The sequence below is a fragment of the Palaemon carinicauda genome, chromosome 1 (genome assembly GCF_036898095.1).
Source record: "Palaemon carinicauda isolate YSFRI2023 chromosome 1, ASM3689809v2, whole genome shotgun sequence".
Lineage (NCBI taxonomy): Eukaryota > Metazoa > Arthropoda > Malacostraca > Decapoda > Palaemonidae > Palaemon > Palaemon carinicauda.
Window position 1 is genome coordinate 125,350,511 of NC_090725.1, and position 16,040 is coordinate 125,366,550.

At 38.7% G+C, this 16,040-nt stretch overlaps 1 protein-coding gene across 2 annotated transcripts in view; it reads left to right on the forward strand.

The window, feature by feature from the left end:
- LOC137651467 (protein dopey-1 homolog) overlaps window positions 1-16,040 on the forward strand; it is a 501,407-nt gene that overhangs the window by 292,793 nt on the left and 192,574 nt on the right. For both annotated transcript variants that reach the window (XM_068384695.1, XM_068384701.1), the window contains exon 11: window positions 13,534-15,826. In XM_068384695.1, the coding sequence (XP_068240796.1) occupies window positions 13,534-15,826 (2,293 nt within the window). The remainder of the gene's footprint in view (window positions 1-13,533; window positions 15,827-16,040) is intronic.

Consider the following 16,040-nt stretch of genomic DNA (forward strand, 5'->3'; position numbering starts at 1 on the left):
GGCGATACGATCACTGAAATGATCATTTGTGAGAAGGCCAGCGCTATCTATTGTGACTTGAAGACGGCGGGCTCTTGGAGTGACGCTGGGGAGAGTTCAACCGATCTTACAACAGAGGAATTCAAGGCATCTCGCGGTTGCTTCAAGAAATTTAAGAGACGGACCGGAATTCATTCAGTTGTTCGGCACGGAGAGGCTTCAAGTTCGGACACCAAGGCTGCTAACGATTTTGTTAAAAGTTCAAAAAGATCGTGGAGGATGAAGGCTACGTAGAACAGCAAGTTTTCAATTGTGATGAAACTGGTCTGTTTTGGAAAAAGATCCTTAGTCGAACATACATTACCGCCGAAGAGAATAAAATGCCTGGACATAAGCCTATGAAGGATTGGTTGACTCTTGCCCTATGTGCCAATGCCAGCGTGGACTGCAAAATAAAGTCTTTATTGGTTTACCATTCCGAAAACCCTAGGGCATTTAAGGCACATAGAATCAATAAGGACATGCTGCATGTTTTGTGGCATGCTAATTTCTAATGCTTGGGTTACTAAGCATTTCTTTGTTGAATGGGTAAACCTAGTTTTCGGCCCTGCTGTCAAGAAGTACCTTCAGGAGAGGAATTTGCCTTTGAAGTGCTTGCTTTGCTTGGATAATGCACGCGCTCACCCCCCAGGACTCGAAGATGATATTATCGACCAGTTCAAATTCATCAGAGTTCTGTATCTTCCACCAAACACCACCCCTATCCTCCAGCCCATGGACCAACAAGTCATCTCTAATTTTAAGAAGTTCTACACCAAGCACTTATTTAAGCAGCGCTTCAATGTCACGCAAAGCACCAACTTAACTTTGCGTGAATTTTAGAGGAGCCATTTCAATATCGTGCACAGCTTGAAGATCATAGATCAGGCTTGGGAGGGAGTAACTCGTCGGACACTGAATTCAGCTTGGTAGAAGCTTTGGCCTGATGCTGTTGCTCCAAGAGATTTTGAAGGTTTGGCCCTGAGCCTTAACCTGTGATTGCCGTAGAGGAAGATGTAGAAGAGATTGTATCCCTTGGCAAGTTCGTGGGGCTGGAGGTCGATAAAGATGATATCACTGAACTCATCGATGAGCATCATGAAGAGCTCACCACCGAGGAACTCAAGGAGCTGCATGCCATGCAGCATGCTGAGTTCCAAGCGCAGTTGAGTGAGTCGAAGGAGATTGAGGAGGTAGATCACATCTTAAGTTCGGCTGAAATAAAACAGATGTTGGCATATCATCAACCTGTGGTTGATTTCATTAATAAGCATCACCCACAAAAACTTCAGGTTTGCTGTGTAGTTTCGCAATTCGATGATGTTTGTTTAACTCATTTCAGAAAAATTCTGAAAAGCAGTACCAAGCAACTTTCTCAAGATAGTTTCTATATAAAATCTACGAAGCAGCCTAGTGATTGTGATGCAGAGAAAGAAAATGAAGCAAAGAAAACTAAGACTGAATCGAGTGAAAGTGATGGAAATTAAAAAAGAAAGAAGAAAAATAAGCTAAGTTAGGTTAAAGTTCACGTGGTGTAAGTTAGAGTAAGTTACGGTATGTTATCGCAGTCGCCATCTCTACCTCCTCGCTGACTTTCCGTCGCCTCCTGCCTAGCAATTCCTACACCTGCGTTGGCCTTTCTCTAAGGTAAAGTGACAATAAAAACCCCTTTTTTATTTATTATTTCTTTATTATTATTATTCTTTTTTACATCTTTCTGTATAATGCAATTGTATTAATGTTATGTGTAATTATGTCTAGCAATTTATCAAGGAGTTATCATAGGTTTTTGGGCTGTGGAACAAATTATACAAATTATAGTGTATTCTTATGGGAATATTTGCTCCAACATACGATCGTTTTAACATACAAAGCAGTTCCCGGAACGAATTAAGACCGTATGTAGAGGTTCCACTGTATATATATATATATATATATACGGTATGTATATATATATATATATATATACAGTATATATATATGTATGTATGTATGTATGTATGTATATGAGAGAGAGAGAGAGAGAGAGGAGAGAGAGAGAGAGAGAGATTTATTATTATATGAATCTAGGAATAATGTCAACCAATCTATTACAAATATTTTCCTCATGCATAGATGACCAAAATGATAAGTATTGGCTTATGATGGCTTGTCAACTATTGAGGATGGAAAATTACCTTGAAAATAAATGGTAGCTTATTATAAGTAAAGTCTTTGTTTTCTTCTGTGGATGTGTAGTGGGATTTCTCACCACATAGGAAGGCATTTCAATCTTTCTCCTTCGTTGTATTGTTTTAGCCATCTTTACATGTTTGTTTCGTCGACTGGTTGTATCTTTTTAAAAAAAAAAAATCTGGTAAAATATGTCTCAACTAGATATATATAGCTTCCAGTGGCAGTTGGGTAGCTCCAATTAAGTTTGACATATGACTAGCCAACTAAACGTATTTTGTGAGACAGTGAGACTGTGATTGTGTCACTGCGACACTACCAATTGATTGGTTAGACTCCGCCCACAATTATATCTCTGATACGTTCATCACGTTAAATACATTACTTTGGTGGCTAAAAAGTCATATTCATTAAGTGCAAGGTATTTAGGTTTTTTCATTTTTACCACAAAGATTATTGGGTTAATATTTTCGTAATGCTCTAGCTAATATATTCAAAAAAATATATCATTAGTACTGTACCTTAAAACCATGCTGAATGAACTATGGCTTTTATTGAGCAAAGTTTCAAAATGCTTCGTCGCTGGAAACTAGTCTCTTTGAATAGGTGAAGAATTTAAGAGTTGACAATTAGTGAATTTTTATTGAAAATCACTGAATTCAGACAACATGAATTTTGCTGCATACTGTGCATATTTGAGTTAAAGTTATTGAGAACTGAAGTCGAATAAATTAACTCAACAGTTTGATTAGGACTTTAATAGTGGTTATTTTGAATTACTTCCACAATATATTGAGTGTTAACTTTGTTGTTGTAATTCAACTATTAATTGGGTTGTCTTCTTCTAGAAAAGCTTTATATGATGGTGAAAGGTGTACGCTCATCTTTGTGAAGGCGTTCAGTTTTTGTTTGAGGAAGTTTGTTTGCTTACATTTTTTCTTTCAGTTCTGTGTAGCACCTCTTGATCACCAGTATAGGAACATTTAAGAAAAGACAATTTTAAATTTTGCAACAGGAAAGGAGGAGTCTTACAATTCTCCTTTTACTGAAAGAGAATTTGATTCTGCACTTGCTACTTGTAATGATACTGCCCCGGGACCCGATGGAATTCTATATGCTATGATTAAACATGTACCTGTTAATACAAAGTTATTTATTTTAAGCATTATTAACAGGATATTGCATGATCATAGTTATGCAAGTGTTTGGGAACTAGCCATTATTTTAGCATTTTTAAAACTCGGTAAGGATAAGTTCTTAGCAGCAAACTACTGTACTGACCTATTGCATTGACATGTTATAAGATTATGGAGAAAACGGTCAATGCAAGACTGGTGTGGTACCTGAAGAAGAAAGGTATTTTATCACTTATCCAGTGTGGATTTAGGAAAATGCATTCAACTACGGATGTATTGATATGACTTGAGTCCTCTATTTGTGAAGGAATGATGGGAGAAGGATAGGTAGTTGTGGTGGTGGTGGTGGTGGGGGGTTGGGGGAGGGGGGGCAGCAGCTGTAGTGAACGACACCTCGTAGTAACGGGGGATTTTGAGGAGGGAGAAGTCTAATTGGAAAGGGACCTTTGGTAGTGGTATCACTCGCCTCAGTTTTAATACTGACACCCTTTAGGGGTGAGCGAGCTGGGTATATTCCTGGCATTCCATGCTACTTTTTTCTCTGGTATATTTAGCAGTATTTACACCTTTGAAATGGTGCTTTAAGGAGCATTTTACTGGGCGACACAGGTTCCTCGCCCAGGAATAGATTTTTCCTTCGTCAAAATCCCTTTTTTTTTACCTCGAAAAGGCATATGATACTACATGGAGATATGGTATACCTAAAAACCATTCATAATCTAGGACTGAGAGGAGAGCTACCATTGTTCTTTCAAGCATTTATTTCACATAGATTTTTTCAAGTTTAGAGTAGGTGAAACGTTGTCAGAGAGGAAATATCAGGAAGGAGTTCCTCAGGGTAGTGAGCTAAGTGTAACCCTATTTGCACTAGCCATAAAGGGGATATCCTCAGTCATTCTTAAAGATATTCTTTCAACACTATTTGTAGATGATCTATCTTTATCATTTGCTGGAGCTAGAATGGCAATGGTTGAGAGAAAATTACAACTCTCAATCGACAAAATAATTCAGTGGGCTGATATGAATGGATTTAAGTTTTCGACAAGTAAAACTGTTATTGTCCATTTCTGTCATATTCGGGGAGTACATCCAGACCTGGAAATGTACGTCAAAAGGTCAGTGCATCTCGTGTAAATGAAGCTAGATTTCTGGGGTTGATCTTTGATTGTAAACTTACATTAGTTCCTCACTTGAAAGCTTTAAAAGTTAAATGGCTCAAGGCTCTGAATCTTTTAAAGATTTTGTCTCATACATCTGGGGGGGGGGGGGGGCAGACTGTAAAACACTTTTAAAATTAGATAAGGCCTTAAATTTTTCAAAAATTAGTTATGGGTATGAAATATACCCCTCAGCCTCCCCAAGCCAATTAAAATATTTAGATTCTATACACCATGCTGGTACCAGATTGTCCACAGAAGCCTTTAGAACTTCATCTATCTCAAGCCTCCTTGTTGATGCTGGAGAATTGCCTTTAAACATTTATTGAAAGTCTTCTATTATTTGGTATTGGTTTAGATTGCAAAGACTTTCTTATTCTTTAGCCTGTCAGACTACAAACCTTGTAAGGCATTGTAGATATTTTGAGTTGCACCGAAAACCTCCTCAACCTTATGGTTTCCGGGTAAAAACATTAGTGGACAGTTTAAATATGGGTAGAAATAGTGCTCCTATATAGGATATCATCAACCCATCCATGGAAATTACCGGATATATCTTTTTGTAAATATTTTATTGGTATAAAAAAGAACATGACTGACTACAAAGCTAGGTTGCTCTTTATGGAACATGTTGAAGAACACAAGGAATCGACTTTCATATATACTGATGGCTCCAAATCCAATGCTGGTGTTGGATTTAGAGTATATAGTAGTGCTTTTAATTGTAGAGGTGCACTTCCTCTAGCATCCTCTATATTTACTGCTGAACTATATGGCATACTATACGCTATTGAGAAAATAACGTAATAAGGCAAGGGCATTTTTACCCTTTTTAGTGATGCAAGAAGTGACCATGCTATTGAAGTTTTTAATTCCAATAATCCTTTAGTTTTAAAGATTTCACAGTGACTTTTAATTATTGGTATGAAAGGTATAACAGTTCAATTTTGCTAGGTTCCGGCACGTGTAGGTGTGTCTGGAAATGAGAATGCAGATTCACTGGCCAAGAATGCTGCAGCTGAGTGGCTACCAAGAAAGTATCCCATTCCCAGTAATGAGTTTTTACTTGCGATTAAGAATTTTATTGATAATAATTGGCAACAGCATTGGGATATTTTACTTGAAAATAAGGTGAGAGAAATAAGTACAGTAATGTTATATCCCCTTGAAGGTGTAACGGGATGCCTCGAAAGTGGGAGACTACTCTGTCGTCTCTGCATTGGTCACACTCGGATGACATGGGTTTTTGTTAGATGCCCAACATCAACCATATTGTGAGGATTGTTTGGTATCATTGGCAGTAAGGCATTTGTTGACTTAATGCTCCATATATAGTAGTGAAAGAAATAGATATCTGTTTGAGGCTCGTGGTGAGGATGGCAAGTTCATCCTTGCCAAGATTCTTGGACATGATGTGTCCTACCATGCTAGTAGTATTTTTAGCTTTATTTCAGAAGCAGGTCTGAAAGATATTTAACATTTAAAATGACATCTTTGCTTCTATAGTTTTCGTTGAATATTCTTTTATTTTGTTTTATTTACAATAAACGATATCGGCGTTAATAACCATAGATTTGAGGACGCCAGAAAACGTCAAATCAATCAATCAATCAATTAGTTAGTATCTGACTGCTTCAAGCTTTGTACATAGAATAACATTCATTGTATGTTGTTACTAAATGTTGCGTTCCTTTTTTCTACAAGGAAACCCAGGTAAAACTAAAAAAGGTTTTTTATTTGTGTATGATTTGCTATTTTCGGTTTTGGGCTTGGTCTTTCTCACCTCTGTTGTTTGAGGTAGTAGCAGAGCTGATAATAAAGGGAATAGGCATTCATGATCAACTTCTGGCTATGTATAGAATGTCATGAATTTTGTATTGTTTCAGTAGAATCAAAAGAGATTTCCAAAGATTTAAGATAAAAATTTAATATGTTTTTGTTCTGTTCAATCAGGTTTCATTTGATAGTGAACCCATTTCAATCTAGGATACAGATGTTTACTGTGTTTACTTTAATGAGTAAAGTCGCATAAGATTTTTCATAATTCTGACCAATCTTTACATTCAGGTTGTCCCAGACTGTACCATCCTGTACGTAGTACTAAGTATGCATTTAATTCTAACAGTCATGCCTTCTCCATCATAATGCTCTATACTACTCAGTACTGTAATTAGAAGTTTTATTCCAGCTGTGACCAGATTGTGGAATGATCGTTCATACTAGCAACGAATGTTTTTTATGTTGAACAGGGGGACATAGGCATCTCTTCATATTTTATATATGATATGTACAGTATTTAAATGTTCTCACTGATCTTGAAATATTTATTTAAGCTTCTTGGTCCTACAAAATTAAATACTCTTCATGAACCTTGATGCTTATGGAGGGGTAGACCCAAATGGTATTTTTTTTCTTTTATTATTAAGTCTGCTGATTTCTTAACTCTTAAGTTGTTTTTTATTATCTGCAAGTTAGTTTGAAGAGGTTTCTTTAGCACTTGTTGGAGAATTGGTAATGTTATTCCATTAAGTAAATGTATTTATGTTGTGGCCCCTGGGCTTATAGCATCTTGCTTTTCCTACTAGGGTTGTAGCTTAGCAATTAATGATAATAATAATAATCTGATTACTGTCCAATTTCTATAACTCTCATTTTAACTAAAACTTTTGAATGTCTTTGTAAAACATCTAGATAGGTATGCTGAAGGGAATCATCTATTCCGTAGTTCACGGTTTGGCTTTTGTAAAGGCTTTGTAGCTTAGGTTGCCCTTCTTACAATCTCCAATGCTGTATGACTGGCCTTGATTTTAGTGCGGCCTTTAACCGTGTTAATCATGAGCCCTTTGATTTCAAATTGAAACAGATTGGAGTTGGTTGGCCTCCTCTTAACATCATCATTGAACTTTTGAGGAATAGATTGCAGAGTTGTTATTGATGGGTACCATAGTGAGGATAGGAATGTGATATCTTGTGTTCCTCAGGATAGTGTTCTTTTCCCATTACTTTTCATACTATTTAGAAAACAAGCTTGTTACATATGCAGATGATGGTACTCTGCATCAATTCCATCTCCGAATGTACACCTGGCATTGTCGAATTCCTTAATAGAGCTCTAGCTGAAATTACTGCATGGTTTAGATTATGGGGACATGAAGTTGAACCCTAACAAAACAAAGTATGATTATAAGTAGTTTAAGAACAGTGGCCCCTCAACATCCAGATCTCAGCATTGATAATGTTTCTTCAACTCTATACTACTCTTAAAATTTTAGGTGTGATCCTTGATAGGAAATTCACTTTTGAGAAATATATTCAGTCTGTTTCATCTTCAGTTGTACAAAAAATTGGCTTATTGAGAGAGTCCTTTATGATTTTCAGTTATCAATCTATTCTGAAATGTTTTAATTCTTTGATTCTGCCTTATTTTGGGTATTGTTTTTCTGTCTTGTCTTCAGCTACTGAATCTCATCTTAATATGGTGGACAAGAACTTGCGGTCTAATAAATTTCCTATTTGTGATATTGATATTAATCTCTGGCGCTGTCATTCAGTTAGTTCTTAATGCATGTTGCATAAGATTTTTCATAACTCTGACCATCCTTTGCATTCAGATCTTCCCAGGCATTACCATGCTGAACTTAATACTAGGTATGGAGTTAATTCTAACAGTCATGCCCTTGCCGTCTTAATGCTCAATACTACAGAGTATTCTAGAAGTTTTATTCCAGCCATGACCAGATTGTGGAATGATCTTCCTAATCAGGGATTTGAATCACTGGATAGTTTGGCTAGTAATAATGATAATAATGATAATAATATTAAGTATCGATAGCAATGTAGTTAAGATGTTAATTTTTTACATACACATTATACATTAGGAAACAGAGGTGGTAAATACAGAAGAGCTTTGCTGAGGAAGAATTTAATATCTCAGGATACTTATTTTGGTAAAGTAGCCTTTGCTAGGTGTGTAAGAATACTACCACTGTATATATTGTGTGTCATAGAAAACACCCAAAAGTACTTGCTTTTCAGCAAAAGGTTAGGTCCACTGCCAATAACTCAGGAAACTGCTGCCTTGCAGTTAAACTATTTAGTCAAAGGCTAGGCCCACCGCCTAAAACTGTGGTTGATGACTGCAAGGCTATGCAATCGTATAAACCATCTGCTAAATTATAAACCATGCTTGATGCTATTAGAAATGCGGATGGGACCAGGGCATCCCCTGTAAGCGACGTGTCAGAATCTCCCAACTGGCGTGATAAATGGACTAGGGGTACCGCAGGGTTCACGACTGCGGCCAAAGAAGCTAGTGACAGAATGGAAGATTAAAGCAGGTACTTGGAATGTTGGTACACTAACGGGAAGTTTGAGGGGGATAGTGAAAGTTGCTTTGTTAGGACTTATACTCTGGAAGGACCTGAAATTAAAGTCCGCTACAACTGGACTATGAGTCTCAGTAATAAACTCATTGATAAAGCCGAGTGTTACCTACCTTTATCCCCTTGAATGGGCGATGTCGTAGGAGAGACCATGCAACTCGTTGACCCTCTTGGCAGAGGCAAGAGTGAGAAGGAAAATTGTTTTTAAGAGTCGGGTCTCAATTTGATGGTTGACACAGTGGTTCATAAGGAGTTCCTTTCAGGGAGCATAGCACCTTCACTACATTCTTGGGAGGTCACTCCTTATGAACCGTTGAGTCAAGAATCTGATCGAGACTTGACTCTTGGAATGTTTTCCTCCTCGCTGTTGCCTCTGCCAAGGGAGTTATCAAGTTGCATGGTGTCTCTTACAGCATTGCCCATTTAAAGGGATAGGGGTAAGTAACACTCAACTCCATCTCTGAATTTATTGCTAAGACTCATAATCTGGCTGTAGCAAGCTCTAGTTTTGGGCCTTCTAGAGTTCGAGTCTTTGGGAAGTAACTGATGATCGTGATCATTTGTTACTATGTCCTGTGAGAGCGATGAGTTGTTACCTCAAGCGCGCAAAGTGAGATCGCCCACAAATTAAGGGCCTGCTTGTGAGTACGGGCAGGGTTATGAGATGATCACAAAGAACGTGTCTCCTCTTGGGTTTGGCAGGTATGGAGCACACCCTATATTCTCACTCTTCCCAACAGAGAAGAAAACCCAGAGCTCATGACGTCAGGGCCGTAAGTATGTCTCTGGCATCCGGAAGAAATTTCCCTGTGGCGTAGGTACTGCAAGTGGGTATTTAGTGAAGGCAGACAACCTTCACCGCCTATTAAATGCAAGACGTAACCCACAATAACATAGATACCTTTACTCTGGGACCTGTGGTGGCAGCTCACCAGGTGGGTTTAGCTACCTCAACTCCCTTACAGGATTAGTAGCTGTCGATCCAGAATAATGTTACCCTGGGATGAAGGAATAGAATGACTGGCCTTTTTTTCCTTCATCTTCCCCTCTCTTGGGGTACAGCATCTGGAAGTCCCTGCAAGCTGGTCTCCTTCCAACTCCAGGTAAGAACCATTTGTAGATTTGTGGTCTGAAATATCTGATATATAGTTTTACCCCTCGACACGAAAGAATCTGCTTACGAAATTTTCACTCTGCGAAATGAGATGCAAAGAATTTTACTACTCACATCACGGAAAATGTTTTGTTATAAGAAACGAGGTACGGTACGAGAGCCCGACCTTCCCCAAGACTGATTTTAAAATTTGCATACCGTTAACCCGTAAACTCGCCACCATCCTTCCACACTCGCATTGGTTATCTCCCTACTCAGATGCTAGTTACTGCTTTCCTATTAGTCAACATCTTTTGTACTGTATCTCATCATGCATCTATGCATTGGCATTTCTCTTCCATTTGGTTTCAGGAGTGGAATCGTATGCACTGACTTTTTGTTTTTGATTTCGCTTTCGTGACTACAGTATTGTACTGTATCGTGTTGCGATATTTTGTTACTGTACTTTATTTGCCATGGGTCCCAAGAAAGTTGCTGATGTGCAGGGAAAAAAGTGGATGATGCTTTCTATGGACACGAAGATGGAAATAGTCAAGAAATACGATGCTGGCATGCGGTTAAGTGTGATCGTGAAGGAATATGGCCAAAATCCGTCTACGATAGGAATGATCCTGAAACAGAAGGAAGCCATCAAAGCAGCAACACCTTCTAAGGGCATTACTGTTTTCCCCAGCAAGAGGAGTCATGTTCACGGTGAGATGGAGAGACTGCTGCCTGTTTAGATCAAGGACAAGGAAATCGCTGGAGAGATTGATCACTGAAACGATAATCTGCCAGAAGGCCAGCGCCATTTTGGTGATATCGTGTGTGCTCAGGCTGAAGACGACGCAGGAGAAGGGACATCGAAGGAGGCACCCCGAGAGTTCAATGTTTATCAGGGGTGGTTTAAATAATTTAACAGACGATCTGGCATTCATTTGGTGGTGCTTCATGGGGAGGCTGTAAGCTCGGACACAAAAGCGTCCCAAGCCTTTGTTGAGACATTCGTCGAGTTGACTGTCCGGGATGGCTACAGTCCCCAACAAGTCTTTAACTGCGACGAAACTGGCCTTTTCTGGACAAATATGCCTCAATGGAAAAGATGTAGACAAAGAAGAAGGACGTTCATCAGGGCGGAAGAAAAGAAGCTACCAGGTCATAAGCCTATAAAGGGCAGGCTTAATCTTGCACTCAGTGCAAACACCAGTGGTTATTGTAAGGTGATACCTTTGCTGGTGTATCAGTCTGAGACTTCTCAAGCCTTCAAGGCCCACAAAGGGATTAAGGAGAATTTTCCAGTGATGTAGAGGTCTAATGCCAAAGCTGTTCACCGAATGCGTAAACCTTTGTTTCGGCCCGACTGTGAAAAAATATTCGGAAGAGAAGTACCTTCCCCTGAAATGCCTGCTGGTGTTGGACAATGCCCCTGTTCACACTCCAGGCCTCGAGGATTTTATCCTACAGAATTTTTCTTTTATCAAGGTTCTCTTATCTTCTGCCTAATACTACCCCTCTCCTCCAGCCCAGGGACCAGCAAGTGATTTCTAACTTTAAGAAACTACACAAAATATCTCTTAACGAGATGTTTCAAAATCACGGAGATCACAAACCTAACCCTTCAAGAATTTTGGGAGGGGCATTTTGATATTGTGTTATGCCTCAAAATCATCGATATAGCTTGGCGGGAAGTTTCGAGGCGCACTTTGAACTCTGCGTGGAAGAACCTGTGGCCTGATGCTGTCTCCACAAGAGATTTCGAGGGCTTCCACGTTGGCCAAGTGGAAGCCGAAGCTGAAGCCGATTCCGAAAAAGTTGACGATCCTGAACCTGTTGTTCAATCTGAAGTTGCCGAGATCGTTACAGTATAGACTTCCATGGATCTGGAAGTTGATGAGGCTGACATCACTGAGCTTTTGGAGGAGCACCAAAAAGAACTTATGACAGAAGACCTGAAGGATTTGGAGGTCATGCAAGTGAACAAAGTTCAGGAACAGTTCTCTAACAGCAAGGAGGAGGAGGAGGATGATCCACTGACAACGGCAGAAATTAAGGAGGGTCTAAAATTATCACAGGTCGTGTGCTTGAATATATAAATGACGTTTGCCGAGTCATTGGAAAATTTTAAGAAGCAGGAAGAAACAATCTTTCTTGGATAGTTTTTTAAAAGGAGGCCATTGTATACTAGTAAGCCAATAGGAAGCTCAAAGTGATCCCAAAAAATAAAAGTGGGAGTGATGAAGAAAATACCTAATTGAATTTAGAAAATACAAAAGGTAAAGTAAAAAAGATACCAAATTAGAAAAAGACAAAAAAAAAAAAAAAAAAAGTTTATCTTAAAGTTGTGTTAATATTTCTGCCATTTGTTTATGTTTCCTAAAATTAAGTGTTAATGTTTTCTTCCATTTATTATTATGTTTTGTAAATTTACGTGTTTACGTTTTCTGCTACTTGTTAACATTTTCTGCCATTTTTCATCCTCCCTACCACTTCGTTCTCAGACATCACCTTACTCCAAAGGTAAGGTTCCACATTTTTGTTACGGTATTTTTACTATGCTCTAAGTCTACATTCATTTTTCAGGTTACTAACGTTAGGTTATTATTGAATGATCCAAATGATTGTATTTCATTGAGTTTAGTCTTCTTTTAAACATTTAATGTGTTTTTGTAGCGCCTGGAACGAAATAGGCCATTTGCATGTAAAAGGCAACTCATAATGTGAAAAATTCCCGGTACGAAAACCATTACGGTACCAATTAATTTCATGTTGTGAGACTTTACTGTATTTCATTATGTCCCCAATCTCCCTGCGAGATGAAGTTTTGCAATGTGTAGTTTTAAGTATAGATATGAGGATTGTTTCTCATTACAGTACTCTTACCTTATCAGTTTACAGTGTGTGTTTCCACTCATACTCATTCCCCATGATTGCTTAGGCTGTCAGACTCTCAAGCATTGACAACCTGATTGTCCAAAAGGTTTCAGAGTACTCCTCTTATACTCTGTTGAGCTGAAAGTTGCACACCTGTTCATGTTTTCCAGCCAGTTAGAAATTGGACTTCCACCCACCTAAGGGTGAGTCTTCATAGTACAAAACGAAAGGTTTGTATCTGTATATGAACAAATGACAAATTTGGAATTAATTAATATTTTTCATAACTAATGTATACAAACCCAAGCTCTTTACTCATACTTGTCCTGCCATCACTTATCTCTGAGAAATCCTGACTGCAATCAAAAGTGAGGGATTTCAGTGAGTGAGTGTGTGAGCATGGTGGTTGGTCTCTCCCTTGCTAACTAGTGGAAGGTTGTTGACACCTCATGCTAAAGTATGGCTAGATTCCAGCTTATGCCTAAACATATATCCATGGTAAAGAACTCAGGTTTGTATAGTGAGGAAAAATACAAATTACTTCCGAATTAGTCATATCATAGAGCTTTCTAATTATTTATATACTTTTTTTATTTTAATTTTTTTATTCTTTTGTATAATTAGTAAATTTCTTGTTTGATATAGATAAGCTGTATTTATGTTGATGAGTTATTTTACTTGAGAATATTTTTGTATTTTTACAGATGTCTGTTTCTGATGGTGGAACGTATACGTGGGGATAGTGGCCCAGAGCGTAGTCTAGCACATTCATGGTTAGCAACAACTCTGCAAAGAGGTGATACTGCTAGAATTATGGATCCAATATTGGTCCTTTTGCTTCATCCTCATACACGCAGAGTAAGCGTTCAGCATGTAAATATTGAGAAATTACCTTCAAGCCAGCCAAACCAAAATTACAAGAATGCGTTAGAGGAGTCGCAAATTTATGCTATTAGTTCAGTTGGTGGGGAAGTGATGTACCATGTAAGCAAGGAAGGAAGAGGCTCACACCTGAAAGATAAATCCATTGCTTCTTCAGCCAAACACATTCTTGCATTTTCGTCGATATCTAAAGATAATAAGAAAGTGGTAACTCACCATGCTCCTTTAACTGAGTTTGAGTCTCCTTCAAGTCATGAGCAGCCTCAGATGTATTCTTGTATGTCTCTCATGATTAATCCTTTTACTCAGCATCCTTGGATTGATATGGAAGATTTAGCAAAAATGAGCAAACCATCAAACGTTTTGAATGCAGTAAGGATACAAAATGGAAATTATCAAAATCTTCCTACAAAAACTCTTCAGGAAGAATCTCAAAGTGGGATGCCTATTGATGCATTGTCTGAAGATGAAGAAGAACATTTTACTCCAGTACAGATTGCTCAGGAAATTTTGGAAGATGTATTAAAGTCTGTTGTTCTTAATCACTACAAAAACAATGAAAGCGATGGGTCAAGTGAACTTGACACAATGTCTCATTCTGCTGTGAGTGATGGGCTTGCTTCAGATTTGACTACTCACCCTTTCCATTCTCATATGCTTCTTTATACACAAGTTGTAGACTGCGGGCAATGTTTGAATGGACTGTCTCTGATTCGTAATGTCATAGAAGCACAACCAAAATTATCACTTTTAAACCTTGCATCCACCAGCATCAGTACCATGCAATTGAATTCACCATTGATTATTTTATTGGCAAGACACCGACGATCAGTGTTTGGTGATGGATTTGATGGTGGAAATGTATCTGAGATGGTTAGTCAGTTTAGGTCAACTATGTACTTACAAGTGGTAATCACTGTTTGCTTGTATTATTTACGATCGTATTACCCTTGTCTTCCCCATTTAAGGTTAAGAGATGAACATTTGATAGATAATCAAGAAGTGCAAGTTGCTTCAGCAGAAGTCCTAGTTCTTGTTTTTACACACTTATCACCTCTGGTCAAGGATTCTCCAAGGGGCTTTACACCCTATATTACAGATTTATTAAGTAAATGCAAGGTACAGAAGTGTGTGTTGCATTGCTTACTTTCCACTGTGCATGCCATGACTTGGTTTGGTGGAGGAGCAGGGATTTCAGACAGTAAACATAGCAGTACACAAGAAACACGTACATTCACCGAGGAAGTTCTTGAATATAATTGTCGTTCACAGAATCAAGTCAGTAATTTGCCTCACCAGGAAACGTATTTAGATAGAGTTATTGATCTTACATTAGCTCTCATACGCCTTGAAGATACCTTAGCCTCAGATCGTGCAGAGGGGGCAGGAATTAAAGACCCCCCAAGTGTTAGTATGAAATATTCAGGGTTGAGTTCTTCAAAATATCAGCCAGGTCAGCCTATCCCAGCACAGCCTATGTTTATGGAAGTTGTTACAGTGGCAATGAAGCAGCATCACTTGCGTCACCTTCATGGGCAATGGCTCCATCTGTTTACAGCTGCATTGCCTCATATGGGTCCATCTTTGCCTAATAATGCACTTCGTGTGACTTATCTAATGTGTGAAGTATTAGAGTGCATGGCTCATCATTACCTCCCTGGATCTTACTTTCCACAGGCTCCACCAGATTATGTATTATTGTTATTGCAGTCCCTTACTACTATTGTCCACTATTGTCTTCTGGATCCAGCACAGTCCCCAGCATTTGGGTCCTCTACATCCCCAAGTACTTCTCCTGCCTCTCCAACAAGTCAATCTGCTGGTCAGATCTTATATAATTTGTTGCATGTATTTTCTCCAGTTGGTGAAATTGTTGATGCTCCTGTTGAAAGTGGTTTAGATGCAGCAGCTTGTGCTCGCCACACACTTCTCAGCCACCTTCCTCGTATAATCTCATCATTGCTTGCTCTTTGGACTGCCACAAAGGATGATCAAGATTCCCCATTCATTTTAGGCAGCAGAAGGGCAGTGAGACAAAATATTGTGGAGCTTTTATCACCTATATGTCATCACCAGACTCCTCATCTTTTAGCAGCCATCAGTGTTGTTTGGCAGGTAAGACCTTTTGATTATGAGTGCCCACATTTTAGACTAATTGATTCGTATGATGTGACTTTGAGAGAGAGAGAGAGAGAGAGAGAGAGAGAGAGAGAGAGAGAGAGAGAGAGAGAGAGAGAGAGAGAGAGAGAGAGAGAGAGAGAGAGTGTGTGAGAGAGAGAGAAAGTGTGAGTGTGAGTGTGAGTGTGAGTGTGAGTGTGAGTGTGAGTGT